The 25889-nt window shown below is 42.3% G+C and overlaps 1 protein-coding gene across 1 annotated transcript in view; it reads right to left on the bottom strand.

Annotated features, from left to right (window-relative positions):
• Nucleotides 1-25889, bottom strand: part of ARHGAP26 (Rho GTPase activating protein 26) — a 467460-nt gene that overhangs the window by 307176 nt on the left and 134395 nt on the right. Inside the window, exons 7-11 of the mRNA XM_075856546.1 lie at nt 25610-25714; nt 23702-23831; nt 16719-16819; nt 14218-14312; nt 6885-6963 (exon numbers count right to left, since the gene is read on the bottom strand). Coding sequence (XP_075712661.1) covers nt 6885-6963; nt 14218-14312; nt 16719-16819; nt 23702-23831; nt 25610-25714 — 510 coding nt within the window. The remainder of the gene's footprint in view (nt 1-6884; nt 6964-14217; nt 14313-16718; nt 16820-23701; nt 23832-25609; nt 25715-25889) is intronic.

Consider the following 25889-nt stretch of genomic DNA (forward strand, 5'->3'; position numbering starts at 1 on the left):
CGTCTGATTTACCTTTGAACAGATGGAGTGTGCTCAGCAGAGCATGTCTGAAATTCATTTTATTATGTTGTGTAAACTTGACACTAATCCTAAGGACCTGCTATGTTACTCTGGTGCCCTTTTCCCTGTCACGGTGGCTAAAAAAAATAATAAAAAAAAATAAAAGCCTGTATTCAAAACCCAGCGACATTCTGCACTTTGATGAAGCCAGACTGAGGGGACATTCAGAAGCTGTTCATGTGGCTTTTTTCTTTTATCCTGTGCCATGTGCTTGGATTTCATAATGTAGCATTTTCATAGAAAACCAGAGCAGATAGGAAGGCAGGAAAAAAATCAAAGTTGGCTTTCCAAATGGGTGTGTCTTAATTTGGTGAAGTAAGGGGGTTAAAAAAAAAAAAAAACACACCAAGAAAAACAAAACATAAAAAAGAGAAATCAACGCTGGACAACACAGCCTTACAACATCAGGATCCAACAACACAGACAAAAATGTCAACTTCACTTCCTTTCTGTAAGCCTGGAATACTAATTAAATCAGAAGTTCTAGGTCAGCCTGCCACCTAGTGGCTACAGACAATACTTTTGGAAGAAAAAGTTGACCATCAGCCAAACACAAGTAAGTGGACTTATAGCACAAGCTAAGTGGAATCATTAGTGTCAACATCAGATAAAACAGGTTTATTTTTAAATCTTAGACTTAATTCTTTGCTGTAGTTTATTAAAGAAGTTTTTCCACCATGACTTATTGACTGATCCCAATAACAGAAGGGTCACACAGCCCATCTGGCATTGAAGTGAATAGATTTGCACTGACATGCACCGATTGGGTAGGATTGTGCCAGGAAAAAATCCAAAAAGAGGCTGGCCTAAAAAGAAAGTCACCCAGCCGGTGTTCCAAAACCGCTTAGACCGGTTTACTCTATTCCCACTTGTATCGTTTCTGTTCCTCGGATTGTAAGCTCTTGCGAGCAGGGCCCGCACTCCTCTTGTGTGAATTGTTAACTAGTTTTGTTACTATGTAATTTTTATTTTGTCGGTACATGTACATGAAATGTAAAGTACTACGGAATGTCGGCACTATATAAATAAAGATTATTCTTATTATTTATTTTCACTTGTCTGTCCCACACGGCCTTTTGTTACCAAAGTATTGTGCTATGTAAAGTGCTACAGAAAGTGATAGTACTATGTATACAAAAATCAATCAATATCCTTTAAAAAGGTGTGATATATCATTCACACAGACACATACTCTGCTATTTCGTTATGCAAGTCAGAAGTTGTCATAATGAACAAATCTTTAATACACATGAACTGCCTATTTTAGTTGTCACTTTAAGACCTCGTTCACACCTGCGTCGGGGTTCCGTTCATGGGTTCTGTCAGAGCTTTCCGTCAGGAGAACCCATGAACAGAATCCAAACGGAAACCATAGGTTTCCGTTTGCATCACCATCGATTTCAATGGTGACTGAGTCGGTGCAAATGGTTTCCGTTTGTCACCGTTATTTAACCCCTTAATGACCGGCCTATTTTGGACCTTAATGACCAAGCTATTTTTTACGTTTTTCAATCGTCGCATTCCAAGAGCTGTAACCTTCTTATTTTTGCGTCGACATAGCTGTATAAGGTTTTGTTTTTTGCGGGACAAGTTGCACTTTTTAATAGCACCATTTTTAGGTACATATTATTTATTGATTAATTTTTATTAACTTTTTTTGGGGGGGGGGGAATAGAAAAAAATCTGAAATTTCGCCACTCTTTTTTGCGTCCTAAATCTACGCCGTTTACCGTGTGGTATAAATAACACAATAACTTTATTCAGTGGGTTGTTACGATTGCACCGATACCACATTTGTATAGATTTTGTATGTTTTACTACTTTTACACAGTAAAAACGCTTTTTTTTCAAAATTATTTGTTTTTGTGTCTCCATATTTGAAGAGCCGTAACGGTTTTATTTTTTCGCCGATGCGGTTGTATGAGGGCTTTTTTTTAGCGGGACGACTTGTAGTTTTTATTGGTACCATTTTGGAGTAGATGCGACTTTTTGATCACGTTTTATCAAATTTTTTTTAAAGTCAGTATTCACAGAAAACAGCAATTTTTCCATAGTTTATTATTTTTTTTACGGCGTTCATCGTGCGGGTTAAATAATGTAATAGATTTATAGTTGGGGTCGTTATGGACGCGGCGATACCAAATATGTGTAACTTTTTTACTTTATTTTGTTTTTTTAATAGTAAAGCATTTTGTAAGGGGAAAAGCTGGGTTTTTCATTTTTTTCACATTTTTTTTTAAATTAACTTTATTAAACTTTTTTTTCACTTTTTTACTAGTCCCATTAGGGGACTATAATATGCGATTCTGCGATCGCATTTATAATACACTGCAATACTTTTGTATTGCAGTGTATTACTGCCTGTCCGTTTAACACGGACAGGCATCTGCTAGGTCATGCCTGCGGCATGATCTAGCAGGCATTCACTCCAGGCAGCCTGGGGGCCTTTATTAGACCCCCGGCTGCCATTAGAGACACAGACACTCGGCGATCGTATCGCCGGGTGTCGGTGGGAGAGAGAGGGAGCTCCCTCCCTCTCTCCAAAACCACTCAGATGCGGTGCTCGCTATTGAGCACCGCATCTGAGGGGTTAAACGGAGATCTGACAGTTCCCTGCTCTGTAAACTTATTCCGATGCCGCGACGTAAAAAGTCTATGGCATCGGAATAAGGCCCGTTAGTGACCGACGTAGAAACACGATGAGTCGGTCACTAACGGGTTAAGGGTTCTGTCGTCTTGACGGGATCAATACCGTAGTAGACTGCGCTATTCATTTAGTCAAGACGATGGAACCCCTACACAACGGTGACAAACGGAAACCATTTGCACCGAATCAGTCACCATTGAAATCGATGGTGATGCAAACGTAGAGCTCCATCGGAACCCATGAACGGAGTGCTGACGAAGATGTGAACAAAGCCAAAGATAGACAATTTGAACCCTCTTCCGAGAGGTGTGACCGGATGGTAGAGCATTTATCCATGATCCAGTAGTTGACGTCTTTAACCCCTTAGTGACCAGCCTATTTTACACACTGATGGCCAAGCAATTTTTTTTTCTCGTTTTTCTATAGGAGCATTCAAAGAGCTAAAACTTTATTTTTTCGTCGACATAGCTGTATGAGGACTTTTTTTTGCGGGATTAGTTACTGTTTTGGGGTACATGGAACTTATTAACTTTTGTTATGACTTTTTTGGGGTGCAATGGAAAAAAATAGCAATTTTGCCATTGTTTTTTGCGTTTTTTTTTACGGTGTTCATCTTGCAGTTTAAATTACATATTAACTTTATTGTTTGGGTCATTATGGTTGTGGCGATACCATATATGTGTACTTATTTTTTACACTTTTACTAAACAAAACTACTTTTTATGGGGGAAAAAAAAAACACTTTTTTTAATCCTCCTAGGGGACTTTACTATGCGATCTTTAGATCGCTGCTATAATGCGTTGATATACTTATGACTCCTCCACACTTCCATCACCGTTTTCTCGGCCGTCTTTGATGGATCCGTGTGTCCGTTTCGGTATCCGTGTGTACTCAGTGTCCGTTCCGTGTTTCCGTTTTAAACGGACGTTGTGCTTCCGTGTTTCCGAAAATGGAAGGTATTGAACTTTATTTGAACTTGTCACATGTCCCAGTTTGTGAACTTTGGCACGCCCTGCCAATGCTAGGGCAACGGATCAGTCAAAAACGGACGGCACACGGAGGCCTTTCGTGTCCCATCCGTATTTTTGACTGACCCATTGACTTCTATGGTCCCCACGGTCCCTGAAGCACTGACCAAAGTAGGACATGCTCTACTTTTGACGGAACAATGGATCCGTCAAAATAACTGAAGTGTGCATGAGCCCATTGAAATGAATGGGTCAGGGTGCCATCAGTGACAAATACGTATAGCACCCGGTCGGAAAAAACTGAAGTGGGCATGAGGCCACTTAGTATACCAAAGCATTATTGCCTGTCAGTGTAAAATGGACAGGAAATCTATTAGGACGTGCCTCTGGCACATCCTAATAGGCATTTGCCCAGGGCAGACCTGGGGGCTTTTATCAGGCCCCCGGCTGCCATGGCACCCCATCGGAGGCCCGCGATTGCATTTGCGGGCCACTGATGGATGACAGAGGGAACTCCCTCCCTCTGTAAACAAGTTAAATGCCGCAGTCGCTATCGACAGTGGCATTTAACGGGTTAAATGGCCGCAATCGAAGTAAACTTCAATTGCGGCAGTTGGATCAGGAGCCCGGCTGTCAGACAGCCGAGCCCCGGCTCCAGCCTGCACGGGACACCCGTGCAAGACTTAGACTGGGCCGCCGTGAAAAGGCAACGGCCTAGCCTAAGGCCCCTTAGTGACCACCAATACCCCTTTTCACGGCGATCACTAAGGGGCTAAATTAAATCCCCAGTTACTTGGTGATCTGATACATGGAAAAAAAAACGTAATTTCACAGAACAGTACACCGATGTGTTCCTTGAGAAAACCTGGTTATTTTGTAGCCAGAATTGCACTTAGAAATATCTGTGCACTGCATAGATTTCAACCCAATAACATAACCATGCTTTATTGAACAGACTAAAGGTTCTCAGTTATGCTAAAACAATTGCAACAATTTCAAGACTCACTAGTACCGGCCGCTGAAAACGGGGTTTATCATTTGTGTGACCAATAAATTCTAGACTCATTTCATGCAGTTAACAGTTCTTTGCAACATTACTAATGTCTATAATATAGCTCACATATGCGTTGTAACATTCGTTCAGAACGGAAGCCACACCGATGTGCCTGATCAGTCGTACAATGGATATCATTGACCCATAAGGCCTAGTTCACACAGCAGAAAATTCATGCTCATTCCAATGCGTTTCCACATCAGATTCAGCATAAATTCCACTTGTAAAAATCATTCTATTCCTTTCAATGGGAAACTGCCGAATTGTTTAAATGGGGAAAGAAAATTTAGTGGCCGAAATTGCAAACCTCGGTAGCCACGCACAGATTATTCCCACTGAATGGGCCTAATCTTTGTGCAGAAACGTGGACGTTTTTATACTCTGTAGCAGAATCCTGGCCAAATACTCGTTGGATTTTCCTCAGGAAAAATAGTGTGTAAACCTACCCTAATGAGGTTAGTCGGGGCCGCGTCGTGGTTTACTTACTGCCAGGTTTCCCCACAGATAACAGTTGAATGCTGAGGATTTCAGAAGGGGGACACTGTGATTTGCTTATTGTCAATGTATTCTTCTATCTAACAAGTATTGTCCAAAGCGGAGAACCCCATTACTACTATGATTAAAATGGATGTGGATGAAATTTGGTTACTTGAGGGCTGCAAGAATTGTCCTTTAAATGTAACGAATAATCTCACCACAAAAAAGTTAGTTAAAAAAAGGTTTTTCACATCTTTAACAAGTGATTGCAGTTTCTGAACTCTTCAAGATGGTATTTCAAGAGTATAGTAATACAGTCTGGAGAGGACCTTTCTAACATCAGTTGTAGATATTTTATATCTATAGGAGGTTTTCCGGTTCTGTGTCAGTAAAGCTTAAATAGATTTCATAATGAAAAGTTCTTCTCTCTCACATACACTGTGTTTTGCAATTTTTCATCATACTTGTTAACACCTAGAAGCTGAATATCCACCCTGATAGTGTACTTCTCATGCAGGATCATTGCTTGTTAAATGTAAGAAAGTGTGTGTGTAATGAGGTGTGTTAGACATGACGAGGGCAGATTTTCATTCTCAACGTAAATACAAATATTTCATTTACGAGGAGATCTTACAAAAATAGTAAAAAGTACTAAAAAAAAAAACAAAAATAAAAAAAAACACAAAGTTGACTAACTTTTCATTAGGAAATTACACAAATGTATAAAGCTCCTTTAATGATATTGTTCCTTCTCATAATGCTGCCACAGCTATCCACACTTGCACGTAGCAGTCTTCCAGCTACGATTGCTGAAGAAATACATGACTACTTTAAACATAAATATCTAAATAAAAACTAAAAAAAACAAACAAAAAAAACCCCCCTCAGTATTTGGTCGGTGGGGGTCCGACACCAAGACCTCGCACCGATCAGCTGCCTCTGGGCACCGGAAGTTTTTCAGTGGTCTGTACGGGAAGAAGATGGCTCCGACCACTGTATAGCGGCCATGCTGCAGCTCTGATCCTATTCACTTGAATAGCAGCAGAGCTGCAGAATGGCCACTTCCGTGTATAGGTCATCAGTACAAAAAAAAATCGCTCCATACCCTGACAACCTCTATTTCAAAATACATGTTTCATTGTAAATATTTTTTTAGTTTTGTAAAGGGTAACTGAACTTTTAAAAAACTTTCGATCGCTATCTCGAAGCAGCAGAATCGCTCGGGTGAGCTATGCGTATGGTGTACAGACTCTCAGACTTTCTATTGAGCCTTTACACCGCTGCAAAGAAAACCTAGCAGAGCCGATCAGAAACGAAGTGGTACAGCGCTCACCGCTTCATCTTCGCAAACTTAGGGGTCTTGGACCCTGATCGACCAAAACTTCTGACATGTCAAAAGTTTTTAAGAAGTTTAGTTACACTTTAAAGATTATACTTACAGTGTGAATAGTCTAATAGATTACCTGTCATTATTGTTTGGCAACATGTTTTAAATGGAATAATAAAAGAGAAAACAAAAAGGATATGTAAATAAGTGCATATTTGCTCTTAATCATGGAAACTATTCGTACTCCGGTCTAAGAAATGATCCAGACGAACCTGTGGAAAGTGGCCAAGAACCATAAAACCACAGTGCCAGGGTCATTACTGTGTGATAAATATAACACTATTACTTACTGGTTCTCGACCATCCATTGCTTCTATCCACAGCCGTCTGTCCTCTTCTGAAGGAGCCTGCATTGTTATTGTGGTAGGTCTGCGATGGAAGATTCAAAATAAAAAAATTAATGGATTATTTAACATAGTAGGCGATAAACTATAACGGACACAAAACTCATGCCACCAAGATGTAATGCTTTTGCCCACCTGTCAAGTGGAATGCCAAAATACACAAAACATGTTTTGAAGGGAATGTCCTCAATTGCTACTAGTTACAAGGAAGCGAACAGTTGGGACTGTGGGAGTCTGAATCAAGAGCCAGCACTGCACTGAGGACACAATCTTTGTCATCTAGTGGGAAGTGTAAAGGATACAGCACCGTTTGACATATTAACAAGGTTCAGGAATTCCAGACATCTGGGTTGACAGAATTACAATGTTGTACAATTCAAAAATACATCAATTGGCCTTTTAAAGATTTGTTGAACGGCACTTCTTACTTTATTGCTGCAAATAGCGGCATTACTACTGTATTACATTAAAATAAAAAGATACTGAATAACTGCTTATTAAAAATACATAGCATTAATAAGCTTCCAACTTGAAGTGGTTGTCCCAACTGGATAACCTGCTTTTAGAGTGAAGTCACCCCAAAAGTTAGTCGACTGCCAGGGGTGAAGCTCTTGAGCCCCAACAGCAATAAATGGCCATCAGGAAAACGCAGACGGCCACTCACCTCCCCTGCAGTGTCCCTTGCAGGGGTAGTGTAATAGGAAATTGCTTATATTTAAAGGAATGGGCAACCATGTAATACAAGGTGGCACCGAGTCTATCATCCTGAGCAGGACATATTTTTTTGCATTGGCTCCCAGCTCAGGCAAAAAAGAAGGGGGATTCCGAGCGGGCCCCCCCCCCCCCTTCAATGCATTCCATTTGCCTACATTAATATTCTGTATACAATACACCAGCAATTTTTATTTGTGTTACTAGAAAATGGCAGCTGAAAAAAAATAAAATAATGTAGCACCATACATACTACTAATCCTAAAACATGCAGCCTGAGGGTGGACGTGGTCTGTAAATATTAGAAAAAATGCAATGTGCACTTACTATTTATGTCTAATAAGTAATAAAGAAACATTACATTATAGACAGTGTTTGAAGGGTGCAGGACCCAGAAGATGGCTTAAGAGTAGGGCTTGTAGAATTTGTTGAGGGCATCATGCACATGACCGAAAATACATATCCTAGTGGCCCACTAGAATTGGCGAGATGGACCGCAAATACGAACAAGAATAGGACCTCTTCTATAATTTGCAGAACGGACACACCGATCCGCAGCAACAAAAAAACAGATGTGTGCATGACTCCATAGCATACTGAACCATTTATTTCTATCTGCAAAAAACCCCCCAAACAACCTGATAGAACACTGAAGAAAACAATGGTTATGTGCGTGAGCCCTAAGGATGACATGAATAAGTTTGTCACTTGCAGCCTTTCTGGTAGGTAACCTATGCTGCGGCTACAACAGTAGCATGCCATTCATCCATAAAAGTCCCTGCCATGATTTAACTTGCCCCATCTATGATCAATGAAGCCAGGCTGCAATCTAACATTGTATCACCATCATATTGCACATCACTGGTTCGCAGACAGATGTCATATAGTGCTTTGGTTATGGCAGAACGTGAGGTTTGTGTAGTAAATAGTAATAGTTCACAGATGAACTCGCCCTTTGAGTTGATCTTGCTTATTTTCCTGGCGTTATACCGTTGCGAACATTACTTATCATCGTCACCCTAACCATGGTCCCCTATTGAATCCAAGAAAAAGATGGAGAAAACGCGTCAGGGCTCCTTGGGAAATTTATTTTAGGTCAATATCTTGGTAGCGTCTCTTTTGTTAGTTAGGGTATGTTCACACACAGTGTTTTCAGGCATATGTTGGGGTGTTTACGCCTGAAAAACGCCTTAAAAAACGGAAGCTGAATGCCTACAAACATCTGCCCATTGAAATCAATGGGAAAAACAGCATTTAGTTCATACGGGGCGTCTTTTTACGCCGCTGGTTTAAAAAACTGAGCGTAAAAAGACGCTCCGTAAAAAGTAGCATGTCACTTCTTGAGGTGTTTTTTGGAGCGGATTTTCCATTGAACACTATGAAAAACGCCTCAAAAAACGCCTGAAAAGAAGCCTCAAAAGAAGCTCCAAATTGAGGCTATGTTCACACAGAGTTTTTTTGGCGAGCTTTTTGACGCGGAAACCGCGCTGCAAAACTCGTCAAACACGGCCCGAAAATGCCTCCCATTGATTTCAATGGGAGGCGGAGGAATCTTTTTCCTGCGATCGGTAAAACCGCCTCGCGGGAGAAAGAAGGGACATGCCCTACCTTCGGGCGTTTACACCTCTGACCTCCCATTGACTTCAATGGGAGGCGCAGAGAGCGTTTTTCGCTGCGTTTTATGCCCACGGTGCTCAATGGCCGCGGGCAAAAAACGCTGCGAAAATCGGCGTGCAGGGAGAGGAAAATCTGCTTCAGACTTCCAAACGGAATTTTGAGGCAGAAATTCCACCTGCAAAAAAACTCTGTGTGAACATAGCCTAAGGCTATGTTCACACGGTGTATTTTGGGGGAGGAATATCTGCCTCAAAATTCAGTTTGGAACTTTGAGGCAGATATTCCTCTCCCTGCACGCCGATTTTCGCGGCAATTATCGCGCCGTTTTTCGCCCGCGGCCATTGAGCGCCGCGGGCATAAAACAGCGAGATATACGCTTTCTCCTGCCTCCCATTGAAGTCAATGGGAGGTCGGAGGCGGAAGCGCCCGAAGATAGGGCATGTCGCTTCTTTTTCCCGCGAGGCAGTTTTACTGCTCGCGGGAAAAAGACGCCGACGCCTCCCATTGAAATCAATGGGAGGCGTTCTCGGGCCGTTTCTGCCGAGTTTTGCGACGCGGTTTCCGCGTCAAAAAACTCGGCAAAATACCCCGTGTGAACATAGCCTTAAAGAAGCTTAATTTTCAGCTTCAAAAACGCCTGAAAATCAGAGGCTGTTTTCTCTGAAAACAGCACCGTGTTTTCAGACGTTTTTTGCCAAGCGTGTGAACATACCCTTAGCCTACTATATTAGGGACATCATGAGCACATAACAGGGCGAGATAGGGTTTAATCTTATATTTTCATCACTATAACCACGGAGGGATTTCCACTTTAATATGACAACATATGCCTATTCCTGAATTGATCTGCAGTTTAAGGGCTTATTCATACGACAGTTTTAATCGGCTGTGTGACGGCTGTTTTATTTAACTGTATTAAAATCAATGCATGTCTATGGGGCTATTTACACTGCTGGTTTTTTTAAACGGACCGTGTGAAGGGCCTGTGAAAACATAGGACATTTCCTATTTTTGCCAGTTTTCCTGGATCCCTAAATAGACTAAAGTCTATGAAGGATCCGTGAAAACTGGTCCCACAGTGACGGCAGACTTGACGCCCGCTCGTGTGAATGTGGCCTTAGAACTTTCCTGATTATTATGTACTCTTGACCAAATATGTGCCAAATATGGAGATCGGATGTATGAGATTTGATCCTTTTTGAGTGACACACACACACACACACACGCACACGCACATAGTTAGGGGTTTAGCACAGAGGGTGATAAACACATCTGAGTGGGCACGCCCCCACACAATATAATGCCCTTATAGCTGCCCGCACACAGGATAATGCCCTTATAGCTGCCCGCACACAAGATAATGCCCCTATAGCTGCCCGCACACAGGATAATGCCCCTATAGCTGCCCGCACACAGGATAATTCCCCTATAGCTGCCCCCACATAGGATAATTCCCCTATAGATGCCCCCACACAGGATAATGCCCCTATAGATGCCCCCACACAGGATAATGCCCCTATAGCTGCCCCCACACAGGATAATGCCCCTATAGCTGCCCCCACACAGGATAATGCCCTTATAGTGCCTCCCCACACAGTTTAGAGCCCCTAAAGCTGCCTTTCCACACATAATGCCCACATACGCAGTATAATACCCCCATAGCTGCCCCCACACACAGTATAATACACTAATAGCTGCCCAATATAGTATATTGCACCATAGCGGGCCCCCCCCATACCCATTATAATGCCCCCATAGTGCATAATAAAAAAACTAAGAAAATACTCACCTATCACCGTTCCCACGATGAGTGGGGGAGCTCCCTCTGCTCCTCCAAGGAGTCCGCTCCCTGCTCCAGCATTGGACTCAACTGTATCTCCGTCCCGAGTACGCAGCTATTGAAACTGGGACATGCCACCACTGGGGGACCGGCCCTGGGCCCCACCATCTCAGTGGGACGAGGGCCACCGACCTCCCCTCCCCCGCAAGCTACACCTCTGACACACACATATATGAATACATACACCGCATTCCAAATTATTATGCAAATGTTATTTTTCGCTGGTTTTCCTAAATAGTCGATGCAAATGACAGTCAGTATAATCTTCAAGCCATCAACCGTTGGAGTATAATGCAAATTTTATTGAACAAATCTCCTAATAACAGATTTTTTTTTAGAAGTAAAAAAACTCAAAATGCACTGTTTCAAATTATTATGCACAACAGAGATCAAAACATTCTAAAGGTTGTAAAGAGAACTAAAATGGTAATTTGTTGAATTTGCATCATCAGGAGGTCATATTTACAGAAATCAAAAGCTCTTTCAATCAAAAAAAAACTTACCAGGCCAAGTTACATGTTAACATAGGACCCCTTCTTTGATATCACCTTCACAATTCTTGCATCCATTGAATTTGTGAGTATTTGGACAGTTTCTGCTTGAATATCTATGCAGGATGTCAGAATAGCCTCCCAGAGCTTCTGTTTTGATGTGAACTACCTCCCACCCTCATAGATATTTTGCTTGAGGATGCTCCAAAGGTTCTCAATAGGGTTGAGGTCAGGGGAACATGGGGGCCACACCATGAGTTTCTCTCCTTTTATGCCCATAGCAGCCAATGACACAGAGGTATTCTTTGCAGCATGAGATGGTGCATTGTCATGCATGAAGATAATTTTGCTACGGAAGGCACGGTTCTTTTTGTACCACGGAAGAAAGTGGTCAGTCATAAACTCTACGAATTTGCAGAGGACATTTTCACACCGTCGGGGACCCTAAAGGTACTTACCAGCTCTCTCTCCATGATTCCAGCCCAAAACATGACTCCGCCACCTCCTTGCTGACGTCGCAGCCTTGTTGGGACATGGTGGCCATTCACCAACCATTCATCTGGACCATCCAGGGTTGCACGGCACCCATCAGTAAACAACACGGTTTGAAAATTAGTCTTCATGGATTTCTGAGCCCACTGCAACCGTTTCTGCATGTGAGCATTGTTTAGGGGTGGCCGAATAATAGCTTTATGCACACTTGCAAACCTCTGGAGGATCCTACACCTTGAGGTTTGCGGGACTCCAGAGGCACCAGCGGCTTCAAATCCTGTTTGCTGCTTTGCCTATTAATTTGTCTGGCAGAAACCTTCCTCATTATGCCCTTATCTGAACGAACCCGTCTGTGCTCTGAATCAGCCACAAATCTTTTCACAGTACGATGATCACGCCTAAGTTTTCTTGAAATATCCAATGTTTTCATACCTTGTCTAAGGTATTGCACTATTTCACGCTTTTCGGCAGCAGAGAGATCCTTTTTCTTTCCCATATTGCTTGAAACCTGTGGCCTGCTTAATAATGTGGAACGTCCTTCTTAAGTAGTTTCCTTTGATTGGGCACACCTGGCAAACTAATTATCACAGGTGTCTGAGATTGATTACAATGATCCAAAGAGCCCTAAGACACAATACAATCCGAGTTTAATTGAAAAACTAATAATTCAATGTTTATGACACTTAAATCCAATGTGCATAATAATTTGGAACATGGTGTACACAAATACTACGGTTGAAATAAATACATAGGTCTTTCAAATTTAACCACGGGATGGGGTATATATACACATATCAAGACTATTTTTCACTGCAATTTTGGGCAGTCGTCTCAAAGAAATTTTACTGTAGAAGGAAAAAAAAAAAAAAAAGCTTTGTATCAATTCATAAGGTTACAAGATCTCTACTTGCTGTCATTGAGTAAAAACATTTTCATTCAATAGCTGAAAACCTACCTTGAACATGTACTACACACACATCTGTACGTCCCACTAGGTGCATGGCTAGGCACAGTGTATCAAAACTCTCTCCAGTGAGAGTAGTATAATATCACAACAGGTTTACCACTGCTTAATGTAAATAAGAAATGTTTTCATTCACCGAGTAATGAGACTATATTCTGCATAACTTTTGATTATACAAGGATTAGACTTTTCTTTATATAAAACTTGAAACCCTTTTAATCAACTTATTTGTGGGTTATACCTACTGAAAATTTGGCCCTTAAATCAGAAAAGGACGTCCTGCAAATGTGGATGACTGTCCTCGGCCGGCCCGGATTACTTGCTTCCTCTAGTGGCTGTTGCAGGTAGCCACGCGGTCATGTGGGTAAAAATCACATGACCGGTAAGGACAGGAACACCGCCACCATCCACAGTTTGCACCTCTAGAGCAGGGCACCTTCAAATGCAGCACAGGAGTAATCAATGGTGGTAGTTAAGGGTGCCCGAGTCTTAACACAGAAGTTTAAGGCATTTTAGTAGAAAGTGGCCTGCCCCTTTAAATCTAAGTGTACGCAGGGCATTTGGATCTCTGGATCAGAAAAGCTAAGCTCAGACCGCTATAACGATATATTGAGAAATTATTCAGCACAAAAATTTAGACCTATAAATTAGGATGATAAAAAGGTGGACATTTATAAGTGTAAGGCCCCATGCACACGACAGTATTTTTCATCAGTAATTACTGGCAGTAATTAGGGACCCATTAATTTCTATTGGCCACTGACTACTCTCAGTATTTTTACTGATGGGTTCAAGGTTCTGAAAAAAACATGATAGAACCTGTCCTATTCTTGTCAGTAATTACGGCAAGGACTCTCCCATAGAAGTCTACGGGAGCTTCCATAAATGCGGATGGCTACTGATGTGCGTCCATATACCGTCCGTATTTACTGAAGCATTGCTAGGCAACATGTTGAGAACATCATTTGCAACCTCCCTCTTTTTGTAAGGATCCGTATATATGGATGGAATACGGACACCCCTCCGTATATATGGATGAAATACGGATGCCTACTGATCCGTATTTACGGACAGTATTTCAGGATAGATGAAGATACTGTCGTGTACATGGGACCTAAGTATCTGACACCGCATCATGACCTCCCACACACACATTACACTTACCGATCAACAAGTTCAACATCGAAGCAAAACCTCTTCTCAATAGAGTCCGTTTTCCTTCGTATGCAGGACTTCAGGAACACAACTTCTTCCTCTCCCTAAGGTCAAAAAGACGACACAAACTGCTGAGTCTGATGTCCATGTCTTCCATTGTTTCTAATAATGTTTAGAATTACAATCTATATTTATATTCTAAACACATTAAAAAAAAATATATATATAATATAATTAATATGAAACTCTGACATAACACAGAATAACATGAATTTTCCAAAAATTGACTGGTCAACAACTGTTGAGAAAAAGACAAAATATAGGAAATGTGCTTTCAGTGGACAGACATCATGGTGTCACAAGCAAGTAGTGTATATAAATACATGGACTATGAGGACTAGTGAAATGAGAAACGTATTTGCGGAGGTTTGTCTTCAGTTTTTTGGAATAATAGGCAGAGTTTTTAAATGTATGACTTCTTATAGAGCAATAGTAGATGGGGTGGAAAGTTTGGGTTCTTCAACATTAGCTATATATCACACAGTTAGGCCTCAAGCACATGACCGTAATTTTTTCCCGCAATTACAGATCCATAATTGTGGATAAAATAATGACCCATTTATTTCTATCGGTCACCTTCCCGTATATTTATGGGTGTTTGTCCGGGACGTAGTAATGACCCGCAAAAAATAGGACATGTCCTATTTTTTTCATTAACGGACCCTGCTCCTATACTTATTACTGTGAGCATAAACCACGGCCCGTCCGTGCAGTATTTACGGACAGTAAATACTTGCACGGTCGTGTGCATGAAGCCTTAGGCAGCCATGGACTGTTATGCTTTCTAGAAATGTGAGGCTCACACAAGAAAATGCAATATGCTCTAACGCACACTAACTATTTTTCTCTGGATTTATGGTTTGTTAACATCTCCGTCTTCGATGTAAAATATATCACGGCACTGGACAAAATTAGGTGTAAATAGAAGCCGTTCAATGGTCTTCGGTAAAGTTGTTAAAAATCCGGCTAAGTCCAAGTTACTATTAGTTTCTTTACTTGTGCTTATCTAAAAGTGGCTAACAGGAAATAACCGGCATTACATTTCCCATAGGGGTTTTCAGAGAATGTTCCCATACTCATATGACAAGTCTGCCTACATCTGCAGTGATAAATCCTACACGCCTGTATCCCGGCATAACTAAGCAGACTTGTCATTGGTATGGAAATGCTCTGGAGTTCATATACAGTGATACAGGGCAGGAAACCAGTTAGCAATAAATATCATTCTTAATGTTTTTTTTCCTCTAGAGTTTATTTGCTTAGTGCAGTGCTGTACCATGCAAGAGGTGAAGTGTGTATTTGCACCCCTCTATGTATTTTGTTGGAGAAACCTTTCCAAATTAAATTTCTAATGAATGGATATTAAAACATTGGATTGCAATGATCTAGCTTTATTATAAAATTCCCATCCAGAGCTATTTCTACCATCTAGGAAATCTTCCTGCTGACCTGATCCGGGACCAAGGGACGCACAGACAAGGTGTGCCGTGTTCAGAATGCCATATATCGAACTTGCTGATTTGGTCGGGACTGGCCAACGATCTTATATCCATGGGTGCAGCTCTAAAGGATAAGGCAAGCACCATGTAATAGAGCAAGCAACACCTGAGTGCATGCTGCGGTCGTCAGCCATATCACTGCGCATGTTAAGCAAGTTAACATAGCACTCTGAGCTTCAGGTTTAATCCATGGCAGATAAGATTTTGGTGGTGCTGAAAAGACCATAAACATTGCATAACCTGTTAAATGGGTATTCCCATCTCAGATATATAAGGGAAATCCAGAGGTAGGACTCGAAACTATATGAAGAGTGGGGCTACCCCCGACCCATGTGGCGAGGTGGCCACCCGTCCAGGCGGAGAATGACTAGAGAGGTGTCCAGACATGGGTGACTCCATTTACTTTTACGGGAGTTACGGCTATTCGCCGAGCAAGCATGCGTTGCCTCCTCATCATTTATTTCCAATCTCCTGAGGGTAAACGGGCAGCGGGGCACCCCTGTTCTCGAGATAGGTGTGTGCCAAAGAGGTGGGACCCACACGTTTTAGACATTTATAGCCTCTCCTGTGGAGAGGCCATAAATTTCTAAGATTGTAATACCTCTTTAATGGCTTTGGCAAAATTTTAGGTTTTTGAATCTCCCTTTAAAGAGGCTCTGTCAAAAAGCAAAAACACGCCCAGTTGTCTAGTATGAAACGAATTAGCATAAATCTAAAATAGGTCATAACTCCGTCAAAATTGATCGTTTTTCGAAATAAAAACCACTGCTGTGATCTACATTACAGCGCCGATCACATTATGTAAGAGATAGGGCACTTACAATGTGGTGACAGAGCCCCTTTAAATTTGGGCTAAATGAAAGATGAGGCGTACAGTATTAGCTCTTTATACCCAATATATAAACATATAATTTGGAAAAATCTAGATAATGAAGCTACACTTTAACTTACCACTTTACCCCCAGACTTCTGGTCAAATGGGACAATGGTGATTTGCTTTGTATCCCGCTGATAGGTGCAGTAATGTTTGACCCAAGATGTCCCAAAGTGTCCTGCAATGAAGTGATAAATCTAGATTAGTAAAAACAGTCTGAATAAAGAAAGTGTAGGTTTCCTCACCACAATTGTTTGTGTGCAATCCAATTAATTCTGTAACTAGTTATAGACACTAAATATAAACAAGCGATTGTTTTCTACTGGAAAATTTTGCGTTGTTAGAGGGGCATCATTTTTTGCAACTGCCACATTCAACCATAAGCTTTCTTTTTCGTTGTCCAAATAGGGATAAATGACAAGCTCAAATCTGAACATGCTTTCCCAGTCCTTATAATAGTCACACAATAAGATCTTCGCAAAACCATAACATGTAATAAAAATACTAGTATAAAACCTCGTGCTCAATTTGCGTTTACTTTAGTTGAAGCTTTATAGGCTTTTCACATAAGATCTTCCACAGGATGTAATTCTGCTGCTACGGCTAACGGCTAACATTGCAACTTCGCTATTACTGAAACTTTCATTTCACCTCCATCCAGCGGAATCTACAGGTATAAAAAGCTCTACGAACATCCACAAGCTCCAAAAACTTTTCCGCAAGCCAGAAACCTTTGAGGGTAAGGCCAGAGGTTTCTGCCACTGAGTCAGCGGCAAATCCGCAATGAATCTACAGTAAAATCTGCATTTTTTCATGTCGATTTTGGTGTGGATTTTACCCTATGTGTTGCAAAGAGTAAAACCTGTGGTTAAAATCCAGAGCATTCTCAGATTTCCATGTTTTTTGCTATATGTGGATGGGGTTTCCAAAATCCGTCCACTTGTATTGTACTGTAGATTGCTGCAGATTTTTGTTGAAAATTCTGCAGCAAGTCTACCACATCTGGCCTTACCCTAAAAGTTTTCATCACATTCACAAAAGGTACAGGCAGAAATTGGAGATACGTAGATTGTGGGCCCTCTCCATCTGTACCAGTCTGTCAATCATTAAGATCATGTTTATTGTACTTGTTGTTATAGGCTTAAACCCTTTTGCATATGTACAGTGCCGCTTTAACCCCTTAATGACCAGGTCTTTTTTTGGCCTTAATGACCAAGGATTATTTTTTGTTTTTCCACTGTCGAGTTCCAAGAGCCATAACTTATTTATATTTCCTTTGATGTAGCCATATGTGGACTTGGTTATTGCAGGACAAGACGTCGTTTTCATTGGTTCTATTTTGGGATACACGGGACTTCTTGATTAACTTTTTTCCATTCCCCCACAAAAAATTAAAATAACAAAAACCCACATTTTGGCGTAATTTTTGGACTACGTGCTTTAATTAATGTATTCACTTCAGTGTTCGAGTCGTTATGATTGCGGCGATACCATATATGTGTTTGTGTTAATTTTCTTTTTACACTTCCTAAATAAAACCACTTTATGGAAACAAAGTTGTTTTATTTTATCTGTAATCTTATTTTATTTTTTCATAAAACTTTATTTAACGGTTTTAAAAAAACTAATTTGTCCCGCTAGGGGACATTACTTTGCGATCTTCTGATTGCAGATATAATGCTTTGGTATACTAAGTATACCAAAGCATTATAGCCTGTCAGTGTAGAACTGACAGGCAATTTATTAGGCTATGCCTCTGGCATGGCCTAATAGGCAGTTGCTGAAGGAAGACCTGGGGGCCTTTGCTAGGCCCGCGGTTGCCATGGAAACCCATTGGCACCCCGCAATCACGTTTCGGGTGTGCCGATGGGGCAACAGAGGGAGCACCCTCTGTCAAACGCATTAGATGCCGCAATCACTATTGACCGCGTTTTTTAAGGGGTTAAACTGTCACGATCTGAGTGCTCTCTAATGCCGACAGGAGTATATAACAGCCATGCTCCTGCCGCTGATCTCGTGGTACAGTGGTAGTACCCACGAGATCAGAGGGATTGATATATCAGTCACGATGTGGGAACTTGCACCTGCTTGTGATGGATATATCCGTCACTCATCGTTAAGGAGCTTTAAAATAAATAATAATTTCGTGATAAAAATATTGATAAGATACTCCTGCCAAACTCAAGTTTTGATGATTCAGATCTTAAAACCTTCCAACATAACTTTAATATCTAATTGGTCACACAGGAAAAGAAGTTGTCGGTTAGGATTAAATGTCGTGCGTTACATGATTAGAAGTGGGATGTGACTGGGGTATAAGATTTTAGAAATGAACAACAAAATCGATTAAGGATTGTAGCGTTCGGAGGGACCCTGAGTTCACACATAACCTGTACGTTTTTTAATAAAGAAAGGGGATACAGATTTATAGAGTAAGACTTTTGTTTTTAATAAATGTTTTTTCAAAAAAATTATTTGTACCGATTATGGTTTAAGAATACTAATTAGGTAATCAGGATACAGAGAAGGCAATGATTCAGAGAGAGGTGATGAGCCCCAGAAGAAGCTGGTACCGGAGACTCTCGAGTTGGGCAAGAGTATATTGACGTACCTAAAGGTTTTTGTTTTTTTAAGAAATGCAGTTCATGCCTGTGAATGTATTACATTTTTTTGTTTTTTAAAAAGGGGTTTTTAAAAATAAGCTAGCTGAGGTTAGATGATCATCAAACAGGCTAGCATGATTTATGTAGTAAAAATACTTACCTACCCCTTTTCTGGCTCCTCTACTTCTGTGAAGCGCTCCATTGAACTTCCTAGTAAGGGGGTGGGCTAACATCCTGCAGGGTGGGCAACATCCTGCCCACACATGACTGCTGGCTCTCTGGACTTAAAGATATTCCCAAATAAGAGAAAAGATTTTCCTAACTTCTTATCTCTCCATGGGCAAATGCAGAGACAGGCTCTGGCGGGAAAATCACTACACTGGTATCATGTTACACTGCAGCCGGACTCCAAGAAAAAAACAAAAAAAGTGTTCAACACACTACAGGGATGCATATATCAGTCTGAATTCACTGTGCTTATGCACATGCCGGCAGCCGCCTAGTACACAGTGTTTTGAGTAGGATGACGGGCTCATCAGTGCGCATGCCCAGAAGCTGCGCTATTATTATATCAATAGCACCTTATAGGGGACGGTGCTTACTGCGCAATTATTTCCTCTTAAAGGGAACCTTTCACCTCCCAATACATGTGCAGAACGTAATGGGCAGGGCTGAACAAACCCTGGGGCACTTTAAAAAAAATTTTCTACCTTCCTCCGTTATTTAGAGATCGGTGCCGTTATATTTGGCGCCCGATATTTAAATAACCCCCTGAACAGTCAATGGGGCGTGTACTGGAAAGGGGGCATGCTACTATGGCTGTGACACTGTCCAATCAGATATGGACAGTGTTACAGCAAGAGCGAGGATAGAGGAGGGTGTGTGCGAGCGCACGCACGCACGCTTCAGCTTTCAAGATCAGTCTTCTGCCGAACTGGCAAGGGGCGTGTCACTGCTACGGACAGTGTAAGCGCTGGGGAGCGCTTGCACTGTCCGTAGCAGAAACACCCCCCCTTGCCTGTTCGGCAGACAAAGTACAAGACTGATCTCTCGCAAGAGCTGAAGAGATGAGAGAGCGCACGCGCGCGCTCCTCTCCACAGCTCAAACACTGTCCGTAGCAGTGACACACCCCCTTGCCAGTTCGGCAGAAGACTGATCTTGAAACCTGAAGAGTGAGAGCGTGCACGCGCAAGCGCGCACACTCTCTCCTCTATCCTCGCTCTTGCTATAAAACTGTCCATATTGAATTGGACAGTGTCACAGCCATAGTAACACGCCCCCTTGCTAGTACACGCTCTGAACAGTCAACGGGGCGTGTACTGGCAAGGGGGTGTGTTACTATGGCTGTGACACTGTACAATCTGGTATGGACAGTGCCATAGCAAGAGCGAGAGCGTGTGTGTGTGAAGATCAGTCTTTTCACCCGAACTGGCAAGGGGGAATGTCACTGCTACGGACAGTGTAAGTGCTGTGGAGTGCTTACACTGTCCGTAGCAGAGACTCGCTCCCTTGCCAGATCGGCAGACAATACAAGACTGATGAGAGCGCACGGTTCTCTCCACAGCTCTTACACTGTCCATAGCAGTGACACGCCCCCTTGCCAGTTCGGCGGAAGATGAATCTTGAAATCTGGAGAGTGAGAGCGTGCGTGCGCACATGCTCTCCTCGCTCTTGCTGTGGCACTGTCCATGTCTGATTTGACAGTGTTACAGCCATAGTAAGATGCCCCATTTCCGGTACATGCCCCATTGACAGTTCAGGAGGTTATTTAAATATCGGGCCTCAAATATAACGGCCCCGATATATAAATAAATATGTAAAGTGCGCCAGGGTTTGTGCAGCCCTGCCCATTACATGTTGCACATGTATGGGGAGGTGAAAGGTTCTCTTTAATGGTGCACATCTTCTGGATGGCACCAAGGGCAACTAAGAATAACAAGGAAGCCCAGATGGAGTACAGGTAAAAATATCTTGGGAACAAGGCATTTTATACTTATTTTCTAGTTATTGTTGTGGGATTGAACCTTCACACTTATAGGTAGTCTGCCACGACTTTTGCAACCCCAATACTGCCAACACCACTAGAAAGGAGTAGCGGAGACAAGTTTAATTATACCAGCGATCACGGGGCAAGCCACAGGGAAATTAACTTTTAATCCTCACGTGCCAACTAAGAAGTGTCCTGCTTTTCTGATGTAACCCAACCCCTCCCACTGCTCTTGAGTTACGGCTCTACTGGTCCTCAGCGTCATACGATTGAAGAGTTTATTCTTCTCTAAGCATTTTGGAACCCATCATTTATTTTTGTCATTTTTTTTGTCTACTTAGCCGTATGAGGGGTTTTTGGTTTTTTTAGGGACCAGTTGTATTTTTAATGGCATAAACTAGGCCGTGTCAACTGGAAAAGGTCATTATATAAATGGGATAAATACAAAAAACTGTCTATGTGCTTACATTTTAGGTTATGTCTTTACACCAGGCACTGAAGACTAACACAGTCCCACTGCATTATAGGACCTCAAACAAGCGGTCAAGGCGGTATTTGACAGTTCCCAAAAGTAACAAGCAAAATTGTTGGGTTACATTTATAGGTAGTCTGGTGTTCAAATGGGAAAATACCAGTCAGGCTCTGTTCACATCTGCGTTGGGCTCCCGTTCTGACGTTCTGTCGGAGCTTTCCGTCAGAACGGGACCCTGAACAGACACAAACTGACAGGAACGGAAACCGGAGCTTTCCGTTTCCATCACCATTGATTTCAATGGTGACGGATCCGATGCCTGTGGTTTCCGTTTGTCTCTGTTGTGCACCGGACCCGTCGTTTTGCCGGAAGCAATAGAATAGTCGACTACGCTATTGCTTCTGGCAAAACGACAGGGTTCGGTGGCACAACAGGGAAAAACGGAAACCACGGGCACCGGATGCGTCACCATTGAAATCAATGGTGATGGAAACGGAAACCTCTGGTTAGGGGGTAATAAAAAGATACTTCTTGTCGGGGGAAGTTGTAATATGTTTGTAAGCAGTAACATGTATCAATATTTTAACTATCTAAAATGTTATCAAGAACATGTGCCACCCAACAAACAAATGGAAAGGTCTCATCAAAACATGGAGAAGTTATCCTTAAACAGCAGAGCTCAACAGACTATTTTAGAATAAGAGAAGCATGCAACGCTCCAACATTATGGTTCAATTGTTACAATGAACCATTAAGAGTTAGTTGCTAAAAAATGAAACATCTACGATCAGCATATTCTAAAAGTGCAAAGACAAATAGAAACCCTTGAATACGTGCAGTTCTCTGACATTCATGCATCAGACCTATATGTGTGTGTGGAGCTCAAAAACAAACAGAATGTGAAAATCTGAACTTCTGCCACATTCATTGTAGACAGAGTTTTACGTAGCTTTCCCCACTTAAGAGACGTGCCATGAGTAAACCTATATTTTATCTTTTAGAACAGAGTGTGTGAGAGCCTTCTTCAGGCAGACGATGAGCGTTGATCACAGCTGATAGTACAGGGCGCTCAGCTGAGTTTCTACACCTTCGTTTCAGCAATGGTGGGGGGGGGGGGTCTCCTCACCCAGACCCACACCCCTCATTGAAATCAAAGGTAATGCAAGCGGAACCTATGGTTTCTGTTTGCCTTTCCGTTAAGGCGTTCCTCTGACAGAAAGGTCCGACTGAACCCCTCAACGGAAACCAATGCTGATGTGAACATGCCCTAAAACGGATGCCACAACACAGATGTGAACGAAGCCTAACATATACCATCAAATACAGTGCAAACATTGATTTAAATCAAGTTTCCGACTGGAACAGAGCTGAATACATTCCTGTAACATAAAACAAACAACATATCACAAAGTGTCCTAGTGGGACATTAGAGTGCCAAAAAAAGAAAAATGACTTTATTGGCAACCATTCCCTGTATGAGTAAGGTAAATGCTAATAAATGCAGAATATTTCTGCTCCAAGCCTGCTTTATTAGGCTATGTTCACACGGAGTATTTTGGGGGAGGAATATCTGCCTCAAAATTCCGTTTGGAACTTTGAGGCAGATATTCCTCTCCCTGCACGCCGATTTTCGCGGCAATTATCGCGCCGTTTTTCGCCCGCGGCCATTGAGCGCCGCGGGCATAAAACAGCGAGATATACGCTTTCTCCTGCCTCCCATTGAAGTCAATGGGAGGTCAGAGGCGGAAGCGCCCGAAGATAGGGCATGTCGCTTCTTTTTCCCGCGAGGCAGTTTTACTGCTCACGGGAAAAAGACGCCGACGCCTCCCATTAAAATCAATGGGAGGCGTTCTCGGACCGTTTCTGCCGAGTTTTGCGACGCGGTTTCCGCGTCAAAAAACTCGGCAAAAGACCCCGTGTGAACATAGCCTTAGTCACCCAAAAAAAAACACTTGCTAGTTATTGGGTTACATTTGGATGTTTCAAGCTTTACTTACTCTTCTCCTGTATATACAGGTAACCCTCCATTGTGTAAGGACTCAAAGTTTGTTGTTCATGAGGGTTTTCAGTCATCTTTTTCATCAGCGCCTCCACCTCGGACCTTGTTCCTTCAAAACGATCTCTAGTCTATAAAATATAACAAACAAACCTTCAATGTACTCTTGTTCTTAATCTAATGAAAAAGATCTTGAAGTATTTACGAAGATCAATAGAATTCTCTTTTACAATTCTATTACCAGGGGACTTTAAAAAAAAATTATTATATACAAAGATTTCAAAATGCTTTAGGCCTGATTTACACGAGCGTGTGCGTTTTGCGCGCGTAAAAAACGCAGCGTTTTGCGTGCGAAAAAGGCACTTGACAGCTCCGTGTGTCATCCGTGTATGATGCTCGGCTGCGTGATTTTCGCGCAGCCGCCATCATAGAGATGAGGCTAGCCGACGTCAGTCACTGTCCATGGTGCTGAAAGAGTTAACTGATCGGCAGTAACTCTTTCAGCACCCTCGACAGTGCATTCCGATCACCATATCGAGTAACCTGTTTAAAAAAAAAAGAGGTTCGTACTTACCGAGAACTTCCCGGCCGTTGCCTTGGTGACGTGTCCTTGGTGACGCGCCTCTCTTGACATCTGGCCCCACCTCCCCTGATGACGCGGCAGTCCATGTGACCGCTGCAGCCTGTGCTTGGCTTGTGATTGGCTGCAGCTGTCACTTGGACTGAATTGTCATCCTGGGAGGTCAGACTGGAGGAAGAAGCCGGGAGTTATCGGTAAGTCAGAACTTCTTTTTTTTTTTACACGTTCACGTATATTGGAATCGGAAGTCACTGTCCAGGGTGCTGAACCAGTTTAACTCTTTCAGCACCCTGCACAGTGACTCTCTCCTGCCGGGTTCGGTCAAAACAAGTTCGGCCGAACCCGGTAAACTTCGGTTCGGTCATCTGTAAGACACTCCGTTCGGATGTTTGTAAACAGAAAAGCACGTGGTGCTTTTCTGTTTACATTCAGTTTGACAGCTCTTGCGCGAATCACGCAGTTCGCACGGAAGTGCTTCCGTGCGACCTTCGTGGTTTTCACGCACCCATTGACTTCAATGGGTGCGTGATGCGCGAAAAACGCAGATTTATAGAACATGTCTTGTTTTTTTCAGCGCACTCACGCTGAGCAAAACTCACGGACTGTCTGCATGCCCCCATAGAGTAATATAGGTGCGTACGACACGCGTGAAAAGCACGCGCGTATATTACGCTCGTGTAAATGAGGCCTTAAAGTAATGCACTTTTTATAGCCTGCCAAAAAGAATGGGAAAACATTTATTTTTTTCTTTTCCGAGCAGATTTATGAATATAATGGTCACTTTCAAAATCCCCATTCAGCTGTTGATCTGGCTTTTACGTGGGATATTTGGCCAATATAACAGAAAATTTTAAATATCTTTTGTTGGACTGAGCAGTAGTATTCATGGATTTAGATAAACTTAAAGGGATATTCGCACATGAGACATTTATGGCATATCCACGGGACCCATGTCGCACGTCACCCCCAGCCCAGTAAGGCGACCAGTGTCCAGGCGCAGAATCAACTGAGAAATGGTGACCCCCCCCAATCTGGAGATATCCGCGCGGCCTGCACCTATCCACCCCTCCATTGATTCTGCGTCTGGACACAGGGGTCGCCTCACTGTGGTGTGGGGGGGGGGGGGTAAGGCGGTACCCGAGTCCTGTGGATATGCAATAAATGTCTTAAATTGGAGTACCACTTTGAGTGTAAATTCCCGGTGGTGTGGTTAACCAGCCTTCTGCAAATGAATAATGTAATATATCTAAAACACAGGTGCATTCTTCTATGAGGCCATGCCTAACAACATGTAAAACAAGAACATTTTTAAAGCTATGTACTCCTTACATTCTGGATACTGATGGTGAGCTGTGTCTTGAAGTCACTGAAGTCTTTGGCCAGCTCATAGCCATGATGGTAAAATGTGAAGAGTCCTTGCAAAAAGGCGAGCAGCTGAAAAAGAGTATGAAAAAACAATACCGTTTATGTACGTACCGTTCATTTAAGAACTAAGTAAAATATGGAGGGTGGAGCACAAATGAGAAACAAATGGATTATTGGTGATAAAGGAAAACCATATATTGATTTCTACTTCACCTATACCCCACTATGGGCCCATACTGTACCA

The sequence above is a fragment of the Rhinoderma darwinii genome, chromosome 3 (genome assembly GCF_050947455.1).
Source record: "Rhinoderma darwinii isolate aRhiDar2 chromosome 3, aRhiDar2.hap1, whole genome shotgun sequence".
Lineage (NCBI taxonomy): Eukaryota > Metazoa > Chordata > Amphibia > Anura > Rhinodermatidae > Rhinoderma > Rhinoderma darwinii.